Source organism: Oryx dammah, unplaced genomic scaffold, assembly GCF_014754425.2.
Source record: "Oryx dammah isolate SB20612 unplaced genomic scaffold, SCBI_Odam_1.1 HiC_scaffold_7, whole genome shotgun sequence".
NCBI classification, from domain to species: domain Eukaryota; kingdom Metazoa; phylum Chordata; class Mammalia; order Artiodactyla; family Bovidae; genus Oryx; species Oryx dammah.
In genome coordinates this window covers 18,052,656-18,074,163 of record NW_024070191.1, presented here as the reverse complement: position 1 = coordinate 18,074,163, position 21,508 = coordinate 18,052,656, and the positions used below count along the sequence as shown (strand labels likewise).

General features: G+C 42.1%; 1 protein-coding gene and 1 pseudogene across 1 annotated transcript in view; both read right to left on the bottom strand.

Moving 5' to 3' along the window:
* Positions 1 to 736, bottom strand: part of ASAH1 (N-acylsphingosine amidohydrolase 1) — a 28,907-nt gene extending 28,171 nt beyond the window's left edge. The window contains exon 1 of the mRNA XM_040243120.1: positions 348 to 736. Within this exon, the coding sequence (XP_040099054.1) occupies positions 348 to 440 (93 nt within the window). The 5' untranslated portion in view covers positions 441 to 736. The remainder of the gene's footprint in view (positions 1 to 347) is intronic.
* A 4,184-nt stretch (positions 737 to 4,920) lies between these two features.
* Positions 4,921 to 5,485, bottom strand: LOC120865765 (annotated as a pseudogene).
* Between the last annotated feature and the right edge of the window lie 16,023 nt (positions 5,486 to 21,508).

Below are 21,508 nucleotides of genomic sequence, written 5' to 3'. Positions count from 1 at the left end.
CTCGTAACTTAATTATGTACACAGATCAGCTGGAACTCTTCCTCCAGTAGTTCTATAGGCGCGTGGAAAAAGTGCACAGTCAAATGTGAGGATGTGCAAACACAACCGCCAGTCTGCAGAGACGAGGATTTCCCCTTAAAGTTTCTTTGTTCCAGCCTGTACCGAACCGACCAGGGGTGAAGCTCGCCAGCCTCACCTGCACCCACGCCTCTGCTCAGAGAAACACGGATGCCTGTAAAGATGCTGCCAGGGGTCGATCAAGCCCCGCCTGCCCCGCACCTGTGCGTCCCCCCTCCCCCGACGCTCCGGCGCGCCCCTCTCCGTCTCCTCGGCTCCAGCTCACCCACCGGCGGCACCTGCTGCGCCACCAAGCAGGTGACGATCCCGCTCAGCAAGATGAAGGTTAGACGACTCCAGCCTAGCATCCTTCCAGCCACCATAGTGCTGCAAAGGACTCCTGAGGAGGCCGCTCGAGGCACTACCTGAGGGCCAAGCAGGCCACGCCCCCTCTGCCACGTGACCTGACAGCCGGACCGCGCCACTCGAGGTGTGGGCGGGGGGAGATGGGCACCGGGGTGAGGGCAGTAAGGAGAGAACTTGGCTTTTCAGTGACGCGGCGGGACGAGGGAGTCTTCCGAGACGAAGAACAAACCCCCAGGATGGAGGGTGAGCGCTCGAGTTAGGACCGTGGTGTTCGTCGCACCCCCCGCACCGCGGGCAGTGGTTGCACCCAGCCCGAGCTCCCGCCCTAAGCCCCGCCCCGGCGGGTGCGGCTGTGGAACTTTCCTGCCCTCGCTGTCCCTCACAGAGGGCCGCGCCCTCCTCAGAGCCTGAGGGTCGGAACCATCTCCCCTCTTCCCGCCGGTGCAGCCACGCACTGTTCCCGTATGGCCCAGGGCGAGGTCTGCACTCGGGCCGCTCGGTACCAAATGTCTATGAGATGGGCACAAGTCACGAGAGTCTCAAAACGCGGCGTAGCCGGCGACAGCGACCGGTCTTTGCCCTCTGAGGAGAGCAGGGCCCGAAGTGAGTGAGGTTATTGGTCCTGACCGTGGGGTCACCCGACGGCTGTCAGGGGCCAGGAGCGGGGCATAGTTAATTCTCACGGATGCTCCAGGCTGTGAATTTAGGCTTTCGCCTCCGAACTGACAAACCACAGAATTTAGGCTTCGGTTTACTCGCACTGAGACAACAGGTGGAATGCCCAGGTAGGACCGAGAAACTTCCTTCCGTGGAGTGAAGCACTTGTGTACCTTCACCTGCTGCAGTGAGAGGACGCAGGTTGGCACAGCCCAGGTGGACCTGGGTGGATGGTAGCGGGCAGTCTGTTTTAGCCTGCGCCTAGAAAACAGCTTTACAGGTGTATTTGCTTGGCATGCGTGCGGTGTTTGGACACTGTTGTCCTAGTCGGATAAAGTGTTAAGTGTTGGTCGCTCAGCCGTGTCCAGCTCTTTGCGACCCGGTGGACTATAGTCTGCGAGGCTCCTCTGTCCGTGGGATTTTCCAGGCAAGAATACAGGAGTGGGTTGCCCTGTCCTCCAGGGGATCTTCTCGACCCAGGAAGGGAACCCAGGTCTCCCTCATTGCAGGCAGATTCTTTACCATCTTAGCCATATAAGTTCAATAGGAAATCCTGAGCTCTCGGTTCCACTTTCTGATTGAACCTTTTTGACTTCCAACTGGCATTTTTTTTTTTTAATGCTTCAGCAAAATCAGAATACTGTCACTAAAATCTTCATATATATATTTTTTTCTTATGTAAGTTTTAAATTGCAGTTTTACCCATTTGTATTACTTTGTTAGAAAAAATCAATGATTTTGTTGGAGATTGGGAAATGAGAATTTGACATGTGGGAACATTTATTCCAGTTTTTCCTTTTCTTTCTTTTTTTTTTTTTGGTGGTAGATGACAGGATTCCTCTCTCTGATGAGAGAAGTTTGACTTTTGAAACATATCACATGATTAAAGTAGTTCCTGATTCAACAATGAGCAAGAAGATCATCAGTTCAGTTCAGTTCAGTTCATTTCAGTCGCTCAGTCATGTCCGACTCTTTGCGACCCCATGAATCGCAGCTCGCCAGGCCTCCCTGTCCATCACCAACTCCTGGAGTTCACTCAGACTCACGTCCGTCGAGTCAGTGATGCCATCCAGCCATCTCACCCTCTGTCGTCCTCTTCTCCTCCTGCCCCCAATCCCTCCCAGCATCAGAGTCTTTTCCAATGATGAGTCAACTCTTCGCATCAGGTGGCTAAAGTATTGGAGTTTCAGCTTTAGCATCAGTCCTTCCAAAGAACACCTAGGACTGATCTCCTTTAGAATGGACTGGTTGGATCTCCTTGCAGTCCAAGGGACTCTCAAGAGTCTTCTCCAACACCACAGTTCAAAAGCATCAATTCTTCAGCACTCTGCTTTTTTCACAGTCGAACTTTCACATCCATACATGACTACTGGAAAAACCATAGCCCTGACTAGACAGACCTTTGTTGGCAAAGTAATGTCTCTGCTTTTGAATATGCTATCTAGGTTGGTCATAATTTTCCTTCCAAGGAGTAAGCGTCTTTTAATTTCATGGCTGCAATCACCATCTGCAGTGATTTTGGGGCCCCCCAAAATAAAATCTGACACTGTTCCCACTGTTTGCCCATGTATTTCCCATGAAGTGATGGGACCAGATGCCATGATCTTTGTTTTCTGAATGTTGAGCTTTAAGCCAACCTTTTCACTCTCACTTTCATCAAGAGGCTTTTTAGTTCCTCTTCACTTTCTGCCATACGGGTGGTGTCATCTGCATATCTGAGGTTATTGATATTTCTCCCAGCAATCTTGATTCTAGCTTGTGCTTCTTCCAGCCCAGCATTTCTCATGATGTACTCTGCATATAAGTTAAATAAGCAGGGTGACAATATACAGCCTTGACATACTTCTTCTCCTATTTGGAACCAGTCTGTTGTTCCATGTCCAGTTCTAACAGTGATAGAAGCAAGGTCTGATGCTGTAAAGAACAATATTGCATAGGAACCTGGAATGTTAGGTCCATGAATCAAGGCAAATTGGAAGTGGTCAAACAGGAGATGGCAAGAGTGAATGTCAACATTCTAGGAAAGAAGATCATAGAGATGTTCATTAATTCAAACAATATTACTGTCCACCTGCAGTGTGCCAGTCATTTCTCCAGACACAGGATAAGCTGAGAATAAAAAAGACATAAGGCTCCTCCCTCATAAGGCTTACATTCTAGATGAGAAATGGACAATAAACATCAAACCCAAGGAAATGTACATAGGATGTTGTTTTTGTTCAGTTGCCAAGTCATGTCCGACTCTTTGTGACCCTATGGATTATAGCCCATCTGGCTCCTCTGTCCATGGAATTCTCCAGGCAAGAATATTGGAGTGGGTTGCCATTTCCTTCTCCAGGGGATCTTCCTGACCCAGGGATTAAACCCACCTCTCCTGCATTGGCACGTGGATTTTTTTACCAGAGTCACCTGGGAAGCCCCTACATAGGATGTTAGAAGGTAATAAACGTTACAGAGAAAAAGCAGAGTGGTGGGGATGGAGTGGGTTGAGAGTAGGAAGAGTCACAATTTAAGTAGAATGGACAGGACAGGGGCTTCCCAGGTAGTGCTAGTGGTAAAGAATCCACCTGCCAATGCAGGAGACCTTAAGAGACACAGGTTTGATCCCTGGGTTAGGAAGCTCTCTTGGAGTAGGAAATGGCAACTGACTCCAGTATTCTGGCCTGGAAAATTCCCTGGACATAGGAGCCTGGTGGTCTACAGTCCATAGGGTTGCACAGAGTCTGACAGGACTGAAGTGAGTTAGCATACAGGGACAAGAAAAGCATTATTGAGAAAGTGATATTTGAGCAGAGATTTGAAGGAGGTGAGGAGTTATTTTTGTGGATAGCTAGGGAAGAATATTTCAGGCAGAGGGAGCAGCCGGAGCAAAGGGTTAACAATGTGCCTGGTATGTTTGGCTATAGCAAGGAAGTCAGTGTGGGTGGAGCAGAAGGAAGAGGGGTTAAAAAAGTGGATGAAGTCTGAGAGGTCTGGTGGGTAGGGCAGATTATATAGGTCATAAGGACCTATTATGAAGACCTGGGCTTCACTCTGTGCAAATGTGTAAATAGGTTGATTTATCTTGGACCTTAGAATAAGTCTATAAAAAAAGAGAAAAAAAGTAGAGGATTCCCATCTTTTATATAAATGGCTATTTGATTTGAAATCATCTTTTTTTTGCATTTTATGCAAAAATTCAGGTTTTATTTTTACTTATTCTTGGTGGGAGCGCAAAAATTCAGGTTTTATTTTTACTTATTCTTGGTGGGAGCCGATGTCAGGAACTCAAAGGCAAGCAGTAGTAACTTTAGTTTTCTACCTCCTAGCCGAATAATAATACACATAATGTGGCATTTTTATTAGGCAAGACTTTTTACATTTCACATTAGAATATATTACTCTTTTCTTGAATAAAATGACCCAGTTACTAAGGAAACCATCTTTGGAGGAAGTGCTTAACAATCATATTTTATTTAAATCAGGGGCTTACCTTATAGCTCAGTTGGTAAAGAATCTGCCTGTATTGCAGGAGACCTGGGTTCGATTCCTGGGTCAGGAAGATCCTCTGGAGAAGGAAATGGCAACCCACAGGTGTATTCTCACCTGGAGAATCCCATGGACAGAGGAGCCTGGCAGCCTACAGTCCATGGGGTTGCAAGAGTCAGACACAACTTAGTGACTAAACCACTATTTAAATAAATCCTCCAGTAGGAAATGGAGAATTCATTGCCTTTACTTAGAAGAAGGCCATGTAAGTAGTTACATGTCACGTTTATTTGTGCCGCTTACCGCTCACTGCATTTCCTTATTGGAAACATTTTATTTCCACATCACAGTTTGCAAAAAGACTTTCAGGTTTCAGAATTCTGTATCTTCTTTGGCTTACTTCTCTCTTGATTCCACTGAGGCTTTATTAATGGTTCACTTCATATCATCTCCATCTCTGTAAATTTTCTTTAGAACGTTCATTCATTCCTCACTAGGATCTGTTTCAATGTCATAGGAAGTCTAATCTTTCTCTTTGTGTTTTTTTCAACCTGAGTCAGGTAGTTTCACTGTGTGTTTTCTGCTTTCTTTATGTAGATAAGAACTGTATCTGTCTTGACCTTTTTTGAACTGCCTTCCACAGAGATGGGTTTCAAGAGATTGTTCAAAATCATGGAGTAACTCTTCCCATTTAAATTTTTACCGAAAGATCAAATGACCTCTCTGTGAAATGTACCTGCACGTTCTCAGTGGGCACTTAATGAACTCCAGTGAAGTTAATGTAGATTTTCATACACTTGTCTGACTGATCCCATCCATAATTACTGAATTTCACTGTATATGCTGTTTTAATAAGAGCAACCACAGCAGCTAGCTTTTCGTTTTCTAAAAGTTTTGCTTACTTCTGTGATTTCTGCTGCATCTTGTTTTTTAGTTCTGTCTCAATCTTGGGTTTTTCAGCTGTGAGGGGATCAGATACTCTTTTTCTGGTGGCTTTTTCCAGCAGCACTTTCAGCTCTTCTAGATCTTTCTGTAGCTCTTCCTAATTGAAGCCATTGTTGGGCTGTGGCAGGCAAGACCCGGCTGCAGCGGCACAGGGACAAGAACAGGAAATGCCACCCTGAACATGCTCACCCTGAGCACAGACTGCACTGGCCTTGATCATTCATCTTTTAAAAAAATTTTTTTTTATCAAATAAAAGATTCTTTAAATTCTGTGGTGCTTTATAATTTTCAAAAATTACACATACATGATTTCATATAATTGCATTATTGCCCCTCCCCTTTCACTTCTTCCCAACTGGTAACCACTAGTTTGTTTTCAATATCTTTGAATCTACTTCTTTTTTGTTTGTTAACTAGTTTGTTTTATTTTTCAGATTCCACAATATGAGTGATAGCATACAGTATTTTGTATTTCCCTATATTATTTCACTATGCTTTCCAAGTCCATCCATTTTACTACAAATGGCAAAATTTCCTTCTTTTGTATGGCTGGGTAGTATTCCATTGTATATATTTATATACCACTACTTCTTTATCTATTCATCCTGATAGAAGGAAATGGCAATCCACTCCAGTACTATTGCCTGGAAAATCCCATGGACAGAGGAGCCTGTTAGGCATCAGTCCATGGGGTCGCCAAGAGTCAGACACGACTGAGTGACTTCACTTCACTTCTTTATCTATTCATCCTGATAGACACTTAGGTTTCTTCAATACCTTGGTAAATGATGATGCTATAAAGATAGGAGTGCATGTATCTTTTCCATTTCTGTTTTTTGGATATATACCCAGAAGTGGAATTTCTAGGTCATATCAGTTCACTTCAGTCACTCAGTTGTGTCTGAATCTTTGTGACCCCATGGACTGATGTAGCATGCCAGGCCTCCCTGTCCATCGCCAATTCCCGGAGTTTACTCAGACTCATGTCCATTGAGTCGGTGATGCCACCCAACCATTTCATCCTCTGTCATCCCCTTCTCCTCCTGCCTTCAGTCTTTCCCAGCATCAAGGTCTTTTCAAATGAGTCAGTTCTTCCCATCAGGTTGCCAAAGTATTGGAGTTTCAGCTTCAACATCAGTCCTTCCAATGAATATTCAGGACTAATTTCCTTTAGGATGGACTGGTTGGATCTACTTGCAGTTCAAGGGACTCTCAAGAGTCTTCTCCAGTTCAAAAGCATCGATTCTTAGCCGCACAACTTTCTTTATAGTCCAGCTCTCACATCCATACATGACCACTGGAAAAACCATAGCTTTGATTAGATGGACCTTTGTTGGCAAAATAATGTCTGCTTTTTAATATGCTGTCTAGGTTGGTTGCAGCTTTTTTTCCAAGGAGCAAGCGTCTTTTAATTTCATGGCTACAGTCACCATCTACAGTGATTTTGGAGCCCGAGAAAATAAAGTCTGTCACTGTTTCTCCATCTATTTGCCATGAAGTGATGGAACCAGATGCCATGATCTTAGTAAACCAACTTTTTCCCTCTCGTCTTTCACTTTCATCAAGAGGCTCTTTAAAACTAGGTCATACAATAATGACCTAAAAATAGAACTACTCTATTTTTAGTTTTTGGAGAAACTGCCATATTGTTTTCCACAGTGGCTTCAACAATTTACATCCCCATGAACAGTGTACGAGGGTTTCCTTTTCTCCACATTCTTCAAGATCATTTATCTTAAATACTACTGAGAGCACTTTAAACATGACCAGGGACTTCCCTGGTGGTCCAGTAGTTAAGAATCTGCCCTGTAATGTGGGGAACTAAGATCCCACATGCCATGAAGCAACTAAGACTGTGTGACAATGAAAGATCTCACATGATGCGACTAAGACCCAGCACAGCCAAATAAATAAATACTTAAAAAACACATCACCAAACACATTTCTTTTTCCCTTACAAGAGGATGTTAATGGCTCGTTAGATGGTCTGGCAAAATCAGAATCTTTATGCAGACAATTTATGTCAATTGGCATAATATTCTTAGACACGATTTTCATATAACTTTGCGTTTAACTCTCAATACTCTATTATATACCTTTGCTTCTGTTTTCAGACAAAATTTAAATAAAGTTCCCTAAAATTATGCCATTTTATGCATTTTAAAAATTATATCTACATCTTTTTTCTTAGCCTACTCGATTTTTCAGTACTAGATACAGAAGGAAGACCAAGGCAAATTATGCAGCCATATGAAACTTCACTGTGCTTTATGGCACACAGACATATTCATAGAAATGGTATTTAAGTGTACCAATGATTATGTTGGAAAGGGTGGTTCAGATATTATCTACATAGCAAGCATCAAGGATAAGACTTGGATAACCTGTTTAGTATGAAGAGTCAGCATCAGTAATCGAATTGTTTATCAGAATAGCTGAAGTTCTTGGCAAGCTGTGGACTTTTTCTTATCTCCTACCTAACATTCCTGGGTTCCTGAGGTGGAGACTTGATTTAAAATCATTGCAGCTTAACCACCCAATCCTGAATGAAATCTATCACACATTATCCAGAACAGGTATGACTTGATTTAATAAAGCTGAATATTCAAAGGTTTGCACTAAAAAAGCAAGAAATATGGAAATAACGTTCCATTAAAAAAAAAAGCAAAAACATTTTACCAGAAGTATTTACCAATGAGTTGCTTAATTAATTTTAAAACAAGACAGTATATCTAAAATGTAATCTGAGTTTCAAAGCTTTGATTTTTGTCCATATTTTCAGGAAGAAATCTAAAGAAAGATGAAACAGATGGAAATGAGAAGTTGTACAATATTGTTACATGATTCCTTCCCTCCAGCAGTTTTCTTTATCACACTAAATAAGATTATTTGCTTTATATGTTTTGCTTTTATATAGAAAAACATGTCAAATTATTACCTTTGACTCAAAGGTATAATGATATTTTATTCTATTACAAAACTATAAGTGCTCCCATTTGATCTAATTGTCCCCACATATAATATCAAAGTCAAATAGTTATCTTAATTATCCCTCACTTTGCACTTACCTTTCTGTTTCTCTGTGAAACGTTTTTGGTGTCTTGTTGAGCCCCTGACACCACAGGCATGTGAGAATCTGAAGTCACTTTACAAAAAAGTCCTTCTGTCTCTTTCTGCTTTCTTTGATAAGACATATGGTTCTGACCTTAGAATTTTTATCATTTTTAGTTATTTATTTGGCTGTGTTGCATCTTAGATGTGGCACGTGGGAGCCTCTAGTTGCAACTTGCATGCTCCGGACCCCACTGGCTCAGTATTTGTGGCTCGTGGGTGTAGTTGCCCCAAGGCATGCAGGATCTTTGCTCCCAGACCAGGGATCCAACCTGCATCCCCTGCACTGGAAGGTGGATTCTTACACCGGGAAAGTCCTTCAGACCTGAAAATCGTCAATTCAGTTCAAATCACTAATCCTTAAATACATCTTTTGTTGTTGTTCTGACTTCATTTTCCTGCATAGTTCCATTTTACATCAGTTCAATTCAGTTCAGTCGCTCAGTTATGTCTGACTCTTTGCCATCCCACGGACTGCAGCACGCCAGGCCTCCCTGTCCATCACCAACTCCCGGAGTTCACTCAAACTCATGTCCGTTCCAACCATCTCATCCTCTTTTGTCCCCTTCTCCTCCTGTCTTCAATCTTTCCCAGCATCAGGGTTTTTTCAAATGAGTCAGTTCTTCGCATCAGGTGGCCAAAGTAAACCATTCTAATTTCCTATTCAATGCTTCCAACCAGTTGTTTCTCAAATTTGTGGTAAATTCATTTATTCTGTCAATAAACACTAAGCACTTACTCTACATGCTGGGTGACTAGCAAAAAAATAATTTCTGCCCTGGCCTATGGGAGAGGAATTCAGTCTTATGGGAGAGAAAAAATGAAGATGGAAGGGAAAAGTTAAACAAAGTGACTGTCTTATAAAACAACAATAGATTTTGCTTATTCCATGCTCAACCCTCTGGTTGAATATTGTGGCTGTTTCACCAACCTCAGTTCCACTCCTTCATCATGCAGCAGCCGTGTGGCTTGGATGAGCCATAGCTTCATCCTTAGTCCCATCTCGAGGTAGTCCCTTGTTGGCCTGATATTTTAAGGTTATCGTAGTCCTCTTGCCCCCGTGCTTGGTTTTGGCCTGAGTCACTCAGACTCCTGAATTCAGTAGGTCATGGTTTGAATCTCAGAGCTTTTGCTCTATGATTGAGGCAATTGTCTTTTTTCTTCTAACAGGAAAGAGTAAGCTGTTAGTCTCCACTGTTACTGGCATTCATGCTCTAAACTTGAAGTGAGCTGTTTACGGATGAATAGATACTGTGGACATCAGAGGAGAGATGGAAAGAAACTGGGTCATTATGGCATTGTTAAGCAACTAGATCAACCAACCACAGAGCCTGTCCAACAACTGGACTCTTTGTTACTATGAGCCACTACTCTTGTTTATCATTTAAGCCAGTTCAGGTTGGTTTGCTTGCAAGTTGAATTGTTGTACCTGATAGCACCTTAACTGCTATACACATAGAAATAGGTTTGTCTACCTTCTCAAGAGCAGAGGAGAATTTATGAAGCTATATATTTACAAAGCTATAACACTTAGGTTTAAAGGTCTCCACTTGCTCAGGCATCTTCCAAACTTTCTACCTAATTTTACACTTGTAATTTTGGATATGTTTCCTTAAAGAGGACCATCCAAATTGTATAAGCTTTAGGCCTTACAAAACCATTAGATGTTTTAGAAGAGAAGATTTTCACCTTTCTCCCCTGTCCCTTTAACATGTTTCCCTAGAGGAAGGGTAACTTATCTAACTGGTAGATAGCTGGATGGGTCATTGCATGTGTGTGGCCTGGCTTCTCTAGCTCTCTCATTCAGATCTGTCTGCCCATAGTGGTCAGCCCTACTGACAAGAGCAGAAGGGAAAGTAGTTGCTGCCTTTGACTATGTCTTCCAAAATTGGCACCTATCCAACAAATTTTTAAAAGTGTAGTGTTGACACAATGGCTGTGAAGACTCTGAAGAAAGCATCATGAAAGGCTGGCTCTGGGAGACACTAAGAGAAAGTAATTTAAAAATGGAGGCTTTTGTACATACTTGCATCTTCCACCTCCCAACCTAGCCTACCCTGCCCTTGGTTTACTCCCTGTCATGTTAGAAATTGTGTCCCTGGGAAGCAGTTTGCATTTGTCAAATGACTGAGTGCATAAATTCATTCCAGAGGAGGAGTTGTTGCCCCATCTTGGCCTCAGGTCCCAGCAGTTTTCTCTTTTCCAGCTTAATCAGTAGTAAAGCTGATGTTGATTCTCACCTGATGCCTGTGTGTATTTCTCAATTATTTCCCAACCAGGAAAGGTGAAAAGGATGATTCTCACCCTGAAATGACAACATAAGTCAGCAGTAGCAATTATAGTAACATATGTATAAGAAGTACTAAATGACCTACTAAAAGTACCGAGCAGATCAGTATGAGTTGTTAAAGCTATACATGCATGCAGGGCAGAAATAGAGGCATAGATGTAGAGAATGGACTTGTGCACAGAGGTGGGGGAAGGAGAGGGTGGGATGTATTGAGAGAGTAGCATCGAAATATATCCATTACCATGTGTAAAATAGATACCTAGAGGGAAGTTGCTGTATAACACAGGGAGCTCAGCCCAGTGCTCTGTGATGACCTAGAGGGATGGGATGGGGGTTGGGGGTGGGAGAGAGGCTCAAGAGGGAAGTGGATATATGTACATTTATGGCTGATTCACGTTGTTGTATGGCAGAAACCAACACAACATTGTAAAGGAATTATCCTCCAATTAAAAGAAAAAGATACACATGCAGTAGAATAGGAATTCCTAATCAAAGGTAGGTCACAACTGAAAAAGAAAATACTACTAACGTAAATAGCTACCATCTTATGAGGTCAACCACAATTCACGTATGTAGTCTACCGTGTATATTATATATATGCAGTTATATTGGATTGAATCATGAAATTGCAGAATTGGCAATTTTATATGGGCTTCCCTGGTGGCTCAGTTGGTAAAGAATCTGCCTGCAGTGTTTGTAGGTTAATGAGTAGTTGACTGTCAACAGTTTTATATGGTCAACCTCATATTACTGACACCCTGAATACTCACAGTTATTTGACTGGACTTGGAAGCTGGGGCCATCCTTCAAGATCATCTGTAGGCCCTGGTGGCTCTGGCTTTTCCTCGCCCTTTGAAGATTTTCCCCATCTGGCTCACTATCGCTCTTTTAAACATGATTCCTGTCAATATTCTTACTGATTGCAATGGCCACAAAAACAATTTTTCCAGTATTCTGGTTTTTCATGGTTTTTTTGACCTCTTCTCTTTTTTCACCTCAAATGCCCAATTCCATTGTCATGTCTTCACCACTGGAGCACTTCACTTTGTTTCTGGAATATCAGTCTTTTTTGGTTCTTATATTCCTCACTGGACAAGTGTATTCAGTGTCCTCTGTTGGTTTCTGTTTCTCAACTGACCTCTATCTGTGGGATGCCCCAGAACCTGGTCTGCAGATTTCTTTTTTTCTTTACCTATGCTCTCGCTTCCCTGCTTAGTATCTTTTCAGTGATTTCCCATTATTCCTACAGTCAAGTCCAGAATTCTCCACTGTTGCTCAGAAGGCTCTGCTTAGAAACCAGATTGCTTCTGATTTTCTCTCTGGAAGGCATTATTGCTTATCACACCCCCTCAGTCATTCCCTTTAAAGCAGTTCCTCCACAATGCCCCACTTTTTTTGCCTCAGTATTCCTACTCACTGGCTTCCTATACATGGGATGTTCTTTCTCATGCTTGTCCTTGCATATGTAACTCCTGAGAGTTCAGCTTAACTTATGTCCTCTTTAGAGAAGCCTTCTCTGACTTACAACTGTATAAACCAAGTTTGGTCCCTGTTATTCAGTTCTCAGCTATCCTGTACTTCTTGTTAGTTGTTTGTACATATAATTATTCAGTTATTTATTATTTGTTTGAAGTTTGCCTTCCTTAATCTATAAATCCTCTCAAGACAGGGGTCATGTCTATGTTGTAATTATTGTATCTGCAATTGCTGGTGCAATGCCTGACATAATGATGGTATATAATAAATGTATGATGATTAAGTGACTGATTATTTACAGAGCTCAGGATCCCAACTTCTCTAAGTAATGAAACTTTGTGGGGAGCACACTTCAAATTCTAACTGGAGTTCTACAAGCCTGTCCTTTTCTCCTGTTCCCTCAACCAGACTTCTTTCATTCTTTCTGTCTGTGGTGTTCGTGGTCTCCAACCTTCTCGTAGAAAGTCTGCAGTTTGTGATGGGCATTGGAAGAAGTGTGAATTCTTGAAGCAAGACTGGATCAAGGACCTGGGGAGATACACCTTGGGTATTGGGCTTTTTTCTCAGAATATTTCTGAAATAAGCTTGCTTTCTGTTCTCCAGACTCTAAAATAAAATTTTAGAGATTGTCTCATTGTCATTGTTCTATTAAACATACAAGACGCACAACCAACCACAATTCTATACTTCATTTTATCAGGATCACATAGGAAAAGATGGGATCTATTCCTGGATGTTAATATTGCACCTGTATCTCAAATCTAAAGGAGTGGTATCTGTGAATTGTAGGATATGCATCTATTCAGTCAAAGTGATTAAAACATAAAAAGAGACGTGGATTCAATCCCTGGGTAGGGAATGTTCCCTGGAGGAAGAAATGGCAACCTACTCAGTATTCTTGTCTGGAAAATTCCATAGACAGAAAAGCCTGGTGGGCTACACAGTCAGTGGGGTTGCAGAGAGTTGGACATGACTGAGCACACATGCACACACACACAAGAAACAAAACACTACTGAAATCTAATAAACAGAGAGGGCTTGGAACTGAGAAGGTATATTTCAAAATGTTTAAAAATGAGAAGTGTTCTTGTTAAAAGAATGAGTGGTAATGCTCCTGAAGGGTCATTCAATGTTAGAGATAAGGATTTCCAGTCTAGGAAGAAGGTAGTGGAAGCACAATGCTTAACCTCGCTGGCCTGTAGTTAATTTAAGGTGGAGCAAAAGATCAGCTGAGCTTTAAGGCAGCTTTAACTTAGTTAAGCTAAGCTTTAACTGCTTTAAGGGAGTTCATTGAATGGTCAGGATACTGTCAGTACTGAAGTACTGATGAAACCAAGGATGGGAGGCTCCGTGAAGAGAAATACTGAGATCTAGGTTCCTGGAGGGTTGAGGATGCTAATGAAGAGCAGTGTGGTACTGCAGAGGTAATGGGTGTGGATGGTATGTGCTTCAAGGCCTGAGCTGACGGGTGGGGATAATGAGAATCTTCAAAACTGGTACTTGGGCTGTGGTGCAGGATTCTCTGACTCTGGGTGCACAGGCATGCAAGCTGAATTCAACTTGAGAAGAGTCAGGAGGGGCATTTTCATGGGAGAGTCAAGAAGAAATTTGTCTATTAGAAATTTTTATTTACACCTCTGCTAAATGCTTAAGTCTTTGTCCATTTTTCTGTATTATGGAAAGAGCACACCAGTGAGGAATGAAAAAGGCAGTAAAAGGAACATGGAAAAAGAAAAATTGGTAATCAGAGGTTGGCAGGTGGGAGAGGTTGAAGAGTCTGTGATGGACATATAGAAGGTCTCCAAGAGAGCAGTTTTGGACTAAAAATGAAAAACACGGGGGCATACAAGAAGCTTTCTGTAGGAACTGGGGAATAAATTATTTTCCCAAACAACAGCAAGAAGTGATACACATGCATAATTCCTGCTGCTTTGCTTTAAAGATGACCTATACTAGGAAATGGCAGCTTTCTCCAGTATTCTTGCCTGGGAAATCCCATGGACAGAGGAGCCTGGTGGGCTACAGTCCATGGGGTCATAAAGAGTCAGACATGACTGAAGCAACTGAGCATGCACACGTACAACTTAAATTTCCAGGTAGTACAGTTAGTTAGGGAACTAAAGTTAGAAACCATGACTTCATTCCTTACCTTGGAGTCTACTTTTCTCTAAGTTTCCACCTTTTTAAAGGAGTAAAGAGACATGCTTTATTTTCTGTATTCTCTCCCTTACAATTCCACTTAGTATCTGAGGACCAGGATTAAGAAATAGCATGATGGAAGAATAAACACTGATTAGTAGTGCTACACTCTTTTTTATCTCTGCAGCACTCAGGACAGGATTGCAAAACCTCATCAGATTTGCAGAACACTGTGAGGATGCCTACAGGTTTTAAACAAGTCCTCGCTGTACACTCTGAAAAGAAAATCTAGGGATTTTTTTTTTTATGCAATACAAAGGCAGGGTTGAAACACAAGGTCAAATGGAAAGAATGCTTATTGTTTTTCCATCATGGAAAATAAGCCTCAGTAATGGATTAAGAGAAGTAGCCCAGTGGCAAAATATTGAACAGAAATAGATCAAATAGTGCCAGAGATTTTCCTAGGGGTGAGGTATTAATACATAGAAAATGTCATAAAATAAAACCTGCCTTAACACCATTTTCCTTAATGAAATATTCATAAAAACCACCTGTATCAGATGTTAATATTAGGGGATGTGTAGTGAAGATTATAAAGGAAATCTGTACTATTTTGGGAACTTTTCTATAAATCTAAAATTATTCAGAGATTTTCTCCACCTCTCTCTCTGGTGTGAGGACACAGCAAGATGACCAGCAAACCATGAAGAGACTCTCACCAGGAACTGAATCAGCCAGTACCTTGTTCTTGGACTTACCAGTCTCTGGAATTGTGATAAATAAATGTCTCTTGTTGAAGTAAAAAAATAAAATAAAAACAAAATAAAAACCAAAACAACATCCACACTAGGTGGATGAGGAAAAAGAGAAAGTAAAGGCATGAAATTATTCTTTTTCTCATTTTCTTACTAATCTTTTAATTAAATGAAATGGATTTCAAGATGAGTCTGAAAAAATTATCACAGAGGTTACCTGCATTATACCCCTTTGGCTAATATTGATAATAATAATACCATAGAAGAATAATAAATTGAAAAGTCATTTTGATGTTTTTCACCTGTTACGAAAGCTATCATGCCATAATTTAGTTAATAAAATATGTTAAGCTAGCATATTTTAGTAATTCTTCTGTGTCATAAGAATTTGGAGCAATTGAGTAAATATAATTCCTGCAAAAAAGAGTTGAAGCTATACACTAGAGTTGACCCAGGAACTCCACAGCATTTGGGTGCCATCTGGTATGTTGAGTCCATTTTAGGACTTCAGTCCTATTTTAAGATATTTGAATATTTTAACTGTTCTTTCTGTAAGATGTTGAATTTTGTATCTGTATCTAGGAAAGTCCAGGCAGGTCCTTAATTTGGGGAAGAGTGGGCAGAGAGTAAGAGTTTGAGTAAGTCATGGTGGAGCAGCTTGACTAGACTAACTCTCACACGACAGAAATTAAACTTTGGATAAAATAGTAAAAATTATCTAAAGGTAATGGAGAGTAACCAAAAGTATGTAGAAACTTGAGAGGAGTTAATTCTAGTAAGAAGGAAATCACATTCTTAACATTTTTTCAACTTAGGGCAGGCCCCAGGCAGTGCCACTAAGAGTCAATACTCAAACAGAAACCTTACTAAAACTTAAATCTTACTTGAGGAATCTGAGGATAGAGTTCAGAGCAATAGTCTAGACATGAGGAGAAAATCCTGATAAAAGGAGAAAGTTACAGAGGGTAGCCACACAGCCCAAATCTCCCACTAATCTCAGAACTCCACATCCTTGAGGCAGACTTCAAGCAGCCCAGCTAAAACTGAAAGAATGGAAGGGAGATTTCAGTTGTGGCCCACTGTGGGGAGACAGAATTTGGAGCTTGAGATCAACCAAATTAAACAATATCAACTATCAACTACTAAATAATATCAACAAAAATTCTTCAGAGGGACAAAACAGAATCCACAGTTTCTACAAAGTATTATTCACAACATCCAGGATACAGTCTAATTAAATCAGACATGAAGAACATACTGAAAAGGAAAGGCAAGCAGTGGTGACTGACTCAGATATTGGAATTAGTAGACAAGGATTTTTAAGGGAGCTATGATAACTCTGCCTAAAAACAAAAACACCAAAAAAGACTTTTAATGAATGGATAGGAAGTTTCAGCAGAGAAAAAGAAATTTTAACAACAAAGCAAAAACCACAGAAAGATCAAATGGATTCTAGAAGTGAAGAATAGTGTCTGAGACGAAAGAGTGATGGGTTTAACAGCAGCTTGGAGAGGATAAAAGAGAGTCTGTGAACATGAAGATAGAAAAATCTTCAAGATGATCTAATCTGAAAATGTGTGAGCAGTCAAAATCGGGTGTGGGGAGCTTTTTATTTGTACTTTTATTGTATATAGCCTACCTTTTCATAAGTTTACTAGACTAGTAAGTCAGGGGAATGTTTCATCAGAATGCATCTTTAAAAATTTTTATTTATTTTTGTCTGCACTGGGTCTTCGTTGCTGTGTGGACTTTCCTCTAGTTGCAGCAAGCAGGGGCTATCCTAGTTGCTGTGCACTGGCTTCTCATTGTGGTGGCTTCTCTTGTCACAGAGAGCAGGCTCTAGGGCGCGTGGACTCAGCAGTTGCAGCTCCCAGGCTCTAGAGCACAGGCTCAACAGTTGTAGTGCAGGGGCTTAGTTCCTCTGCCGCATGTGGGATCCTCCCAGGTCAGAGATTTAACCTGTGTCTCCTGCACTGGCAGGTGGATTCTTTACCACTGAGCTACCAGGGAAGCCCAGAACGTATCTTGATTTTGACAGTACTTAAACAAAATTTCTCATGATATGCTTATGTACAAGATGGAAAAATGTGGACCACATGGCTCTCTGTACATTCACTCTTGATCTCTGCCACTCTCCTAGACTGACTTGTGTATAAAATGCAATGCTCAAAACAGGGAAGGAACACTCACCTGCTACCTGCGATTTTCTGTTATCCTCCTTCACTAGTATATAAACTCCGTGAAGGCAGGAAATGCCTCTCTGTATCCTCCTAGTTGCTGAGACCTGAAATTAGTCCTGTTCTCTTGAACAGGGGCAGGCACTGGGTTAACGTGAAGATGAGCATGGTGACAAGAAATCCAGGGATGTATTACATTCAGACATTCCGGTTAACAGGATGTTTGCTCCAGGGAAATCAGTCAGCTGGCAGCGGGGCCCTGGTGCCAAGCTAGTCTTGGAAAGAAGACTTAAGTCTCTTGTGTGGTTAGTTGCTCAGTCATGCCCAATTCTTTGCAACCCCATGGACTGAAGCCCGATAGGATCCTCTGCCTATGGGGATTCTCCAGGCAAGAACACTGGAGTGGGTTGCCATGCCCTCCTCCAGGGCATTTTCCCAACCCAGGGATCGAACCTAGATCGCCCACATTGCAGGTGGATTCTTTACCAGCTGAGCCACCAGGGAATCTCACTCTCTTGAGGGTAGTGTTTCTCCAAGTGTGGTTCAGAGGCCTGCTTCAGAATTACCTGGAGTGCTTGTTAAAAATTGGGGGACTAATCTTAGATTTGTTAAGCCCGCATCTCTAAGGATGGGTCTTGGAGAACTACAGGTATCCTAGACAATTCCTATGTATATACATTTATTTTTAGGGGTTGGGGAGCTGACAAAAGCAAGGAATGGACTAAGCCCTAGGGCAAGTTTCACAATCTTGGCACCACTGGCAATTTGACTGGGTAATTCTTTGTTAAATTATTTGGGGGGAGGGGGTGCTGTGCTGTGCATTGGAGGATGTTTAGCAGTATCCCTAGTTTCTAATCCTCTAAATCTCAGATTACCCCCTCTCCCAGTTGTGACAACCAAAAATGTTTCCAGACATTCCAAAATGTCCCCTGGGGGCAAAATTGGCCCTGCTTGAGAACCACTCCTTTGGGGGATCAGTAGGAGGAGAGAGCAACATTGGAGAATGTTCAGCTGTTGGAACTAGGATGCCACGTTAGGGTGAGAGCTACAACAAGATTTCCTCTACAAGGCTCGTCGTGTTGGTGGCGGAGCAACCTTTTTGTAGAGGGGCCATACGAGTCTAGAGTTGGTGACAGATGGAATATAGAGGCTAAGAACTAGACAGGGTGTCACACCAGGTCTTGGTCATGGCTGAGCACTGAAATCAACATGGAATTGTAAAAACATAAAAATGCATCAGCCAGCCTTAGCTCTACTGAAGCAGAATTTCCAGGTACTTGGTACACAACCTGGATTCAGGAATAGTCACAGGGTTAGATAACATCCTGAGTACTGTGTTCAGGAACTCAGAAGGAGACAGTTCAGTTCAGTCGCTCAATCGTGTCCGATCTTTGCGACCCCATCGACTGCAGCACGCCAGGCCCCCCTGTCCACCACCAACTCCTGGAGTTTACCCAAACTCATGTCCATTGAGTCGGTGTTGCCATCCAACCATCTCATTCTCTGTTGTCCCCTTCTCCTCCTGCCTTCAATCTTTCCCAGCATCAGGGTCTTTTCCAATGAGTCAGTTCTTTGCATCAGGTGGCCAAATTATTGGAGTTTCAGCTTCAACATCAGTCCTTCCAATGAATATTCAGGACTGATTTCCTTTAGGATGGACTGGTTGGATCTCCTTGCAGTCTGAGGGACTCTCAAGAGTCTTCTCCAACACCACAGTTCAAAAGCATCAATTCTTCGGCGCTCAGCTTTCTTTATAGTCCAACTCTCACATCCATACATGACTACTGGAAAAACCATAGCTTTGACCTTTGTTGGCAAAGTAATGTCTCTGCTTTTTAATATGCTGTCTAGGTTGCTCATAGCTTTTCTTCCAAGGAGTAATTCACAGCTGCAATCACCATCTGCAGTAATTTTGGAGCCCAAAAAACGTCTGACACTGTTTCCACTGTTTCCCATCTATTTGTCATGAAGTGATGGGACCAGATACCATGGTCTTAGTTTTCTGAATGTTGAGCTTTAAGCCAACTTTTTCACTCTGCTCTTTCATTTCATCAAGAGGCTCTTTAGTTCTTCTTTGCTTTCTGCCATAAGGGTGGTGTCATCTGCATATGTGAGGTTACTGATATTTCTCCTGGCAATTTTGATTCCAGCTTGTGCTTCATCCAGCCCAGCGTTTCAGTCCAGAAGGAGACAGACTGGGCATAAAACTGCCTGGGCAAAGCAGACCTCAGCAATGCTTAGTGTCTGAACCTCTTTAATAGCTCCCTTTCCATCCCACAAGTGAGAATGAAAGCATTACGTACATATCTGTTATGGCTAGACGATCCTAAGTATGGAGTTTCCCCAATTTTACTCTTAGCCTTTGTTCTGAACCTACTCTCTCTTTTGTGATATTTCCTGTTTTCACCCCACTGCTTAATGCAATTTCTCTCTGTCCAGCCCCCTTGTCCTGTAATTTGCTTGGCTTGTGTAAGATCTGGGCAGTTTCAGAGGTAGAATCAAAGCCTTGCTGATAGACTGGGAGTTTCTAACTTCCTTTTAAAGGCACTGCTCAGACACCTATTATATTAAGAAATGGAAAGTAAGACTGTAAAGCAGTAAGACAGCTTCCACAAACTGCACAAGAAATATTAGTTTCATACAGTAGACCTTCATCCTTTTGACAGGAAATCCAGAAAAGAAAAAAATTCTGTGCCACTTTCCAAGCACCTCCATGGAGAAGCTCAAAGTTGATTTCGGTTTAGTTCAGTTCAGTTCAGTTGCTCAGTCGTGTCTGACTCTTTGCGACCCCATGAATCGCAGCATGCCAGGCCGCCCTGTCCATCACCAACTCCCAGAGTTCACTCAGACTCGCGTCCATTGAGTCAGTGATGCCAACCAGCCATCTCATCCTCTGTCGTCCCCTTCTTCTCCTGCCCCCAATCCCTCCCAGCATCAGAGTCTTTTCCAATGAGTCAACTCTTTGCATGAGGTGGCCAAAGTACTGGAGTTTCAGCTTTAGCATTATTCCTTCCAAAGAAATCCCAGAGTTGATCTCCTTGCAGTCCAAGGGACTCTCAAGAGTCTTCTCCAACACCACAGTTCAAAAGCATCAATTCTTCGGCACTCAGCCTTCTTCACAGTCCAACTCTCACATCCATACATGACTACTGGAAAAACCATAGCCTTGACTAGACGGCAAAGTAATGTCTCTGGTTTTTGAATATTCTATCTAGGTTGTTCATAACTTTTCTTCCAAGGAGTAAGCGTCTTTTAATTTCATGGCTGCAATCACCATCTGCAGTGACTTTGGAGCCCAAAAAAATAAAGTCTGACACTGTTTCCACTGTTTCCCCATCTATTTCCCATGAAGTAATGGGACTGGATGCCATGATCTTCGTTTTCTGAATGTTGAGATTTAAGCCACCTTTTTCACTCTCCTCTTTCACTTTCATCAAGAGGCTTTTTAGTTCCTCTTCACTTTCTGCCATAAGGGTGGTGTCATCTGCATATCTGAGGCTATTGATATCTTTCCCAGCAATCTTGATTCCAGCTTGTGTTTCTTCCAGTCCAGCGTTTCTCATGATGTACTCTGCATAGAAGTTAAATAAGCAGGGTGACAATATACAACCTTGATGTACTCCTTTTCCTATTTGGAACCAGTCTGTTGTTCCATGTCCAGTTCTAACTGTTGCTTCCTGGCCTGCATACAGATTTCTCAAGAGGCAGGTCAGGTGGTCTGGTATTCCCATCTCCTTCAGAACTTTCCACAGTTGATTGTGATCCACACAGTCAAAGGCTTTGGCATCGTCAATAAAGCAGAAATAGATGTTTTTCTGGAACTCTCTTGCTTTTTTGAGGATCCAGCAGATGTTGGCAATTTCATCTCTGGTTCCTCTGCCTTTTCTAAAACCAGCTTGAACATCAGGAAGTTCACGGTTCATGTATTGCTGAAGCCTGGCTTGGAGAATTTTGAGCATTACTTTACTAGCGTGTGAGATGACTGCAATTGTGTGGTAGTTTGAGCATTCTTTGGCATTGCCTTTCTTTGTGATTGGAATGAAAACTGACCTTTTCCAGTCCTGTGG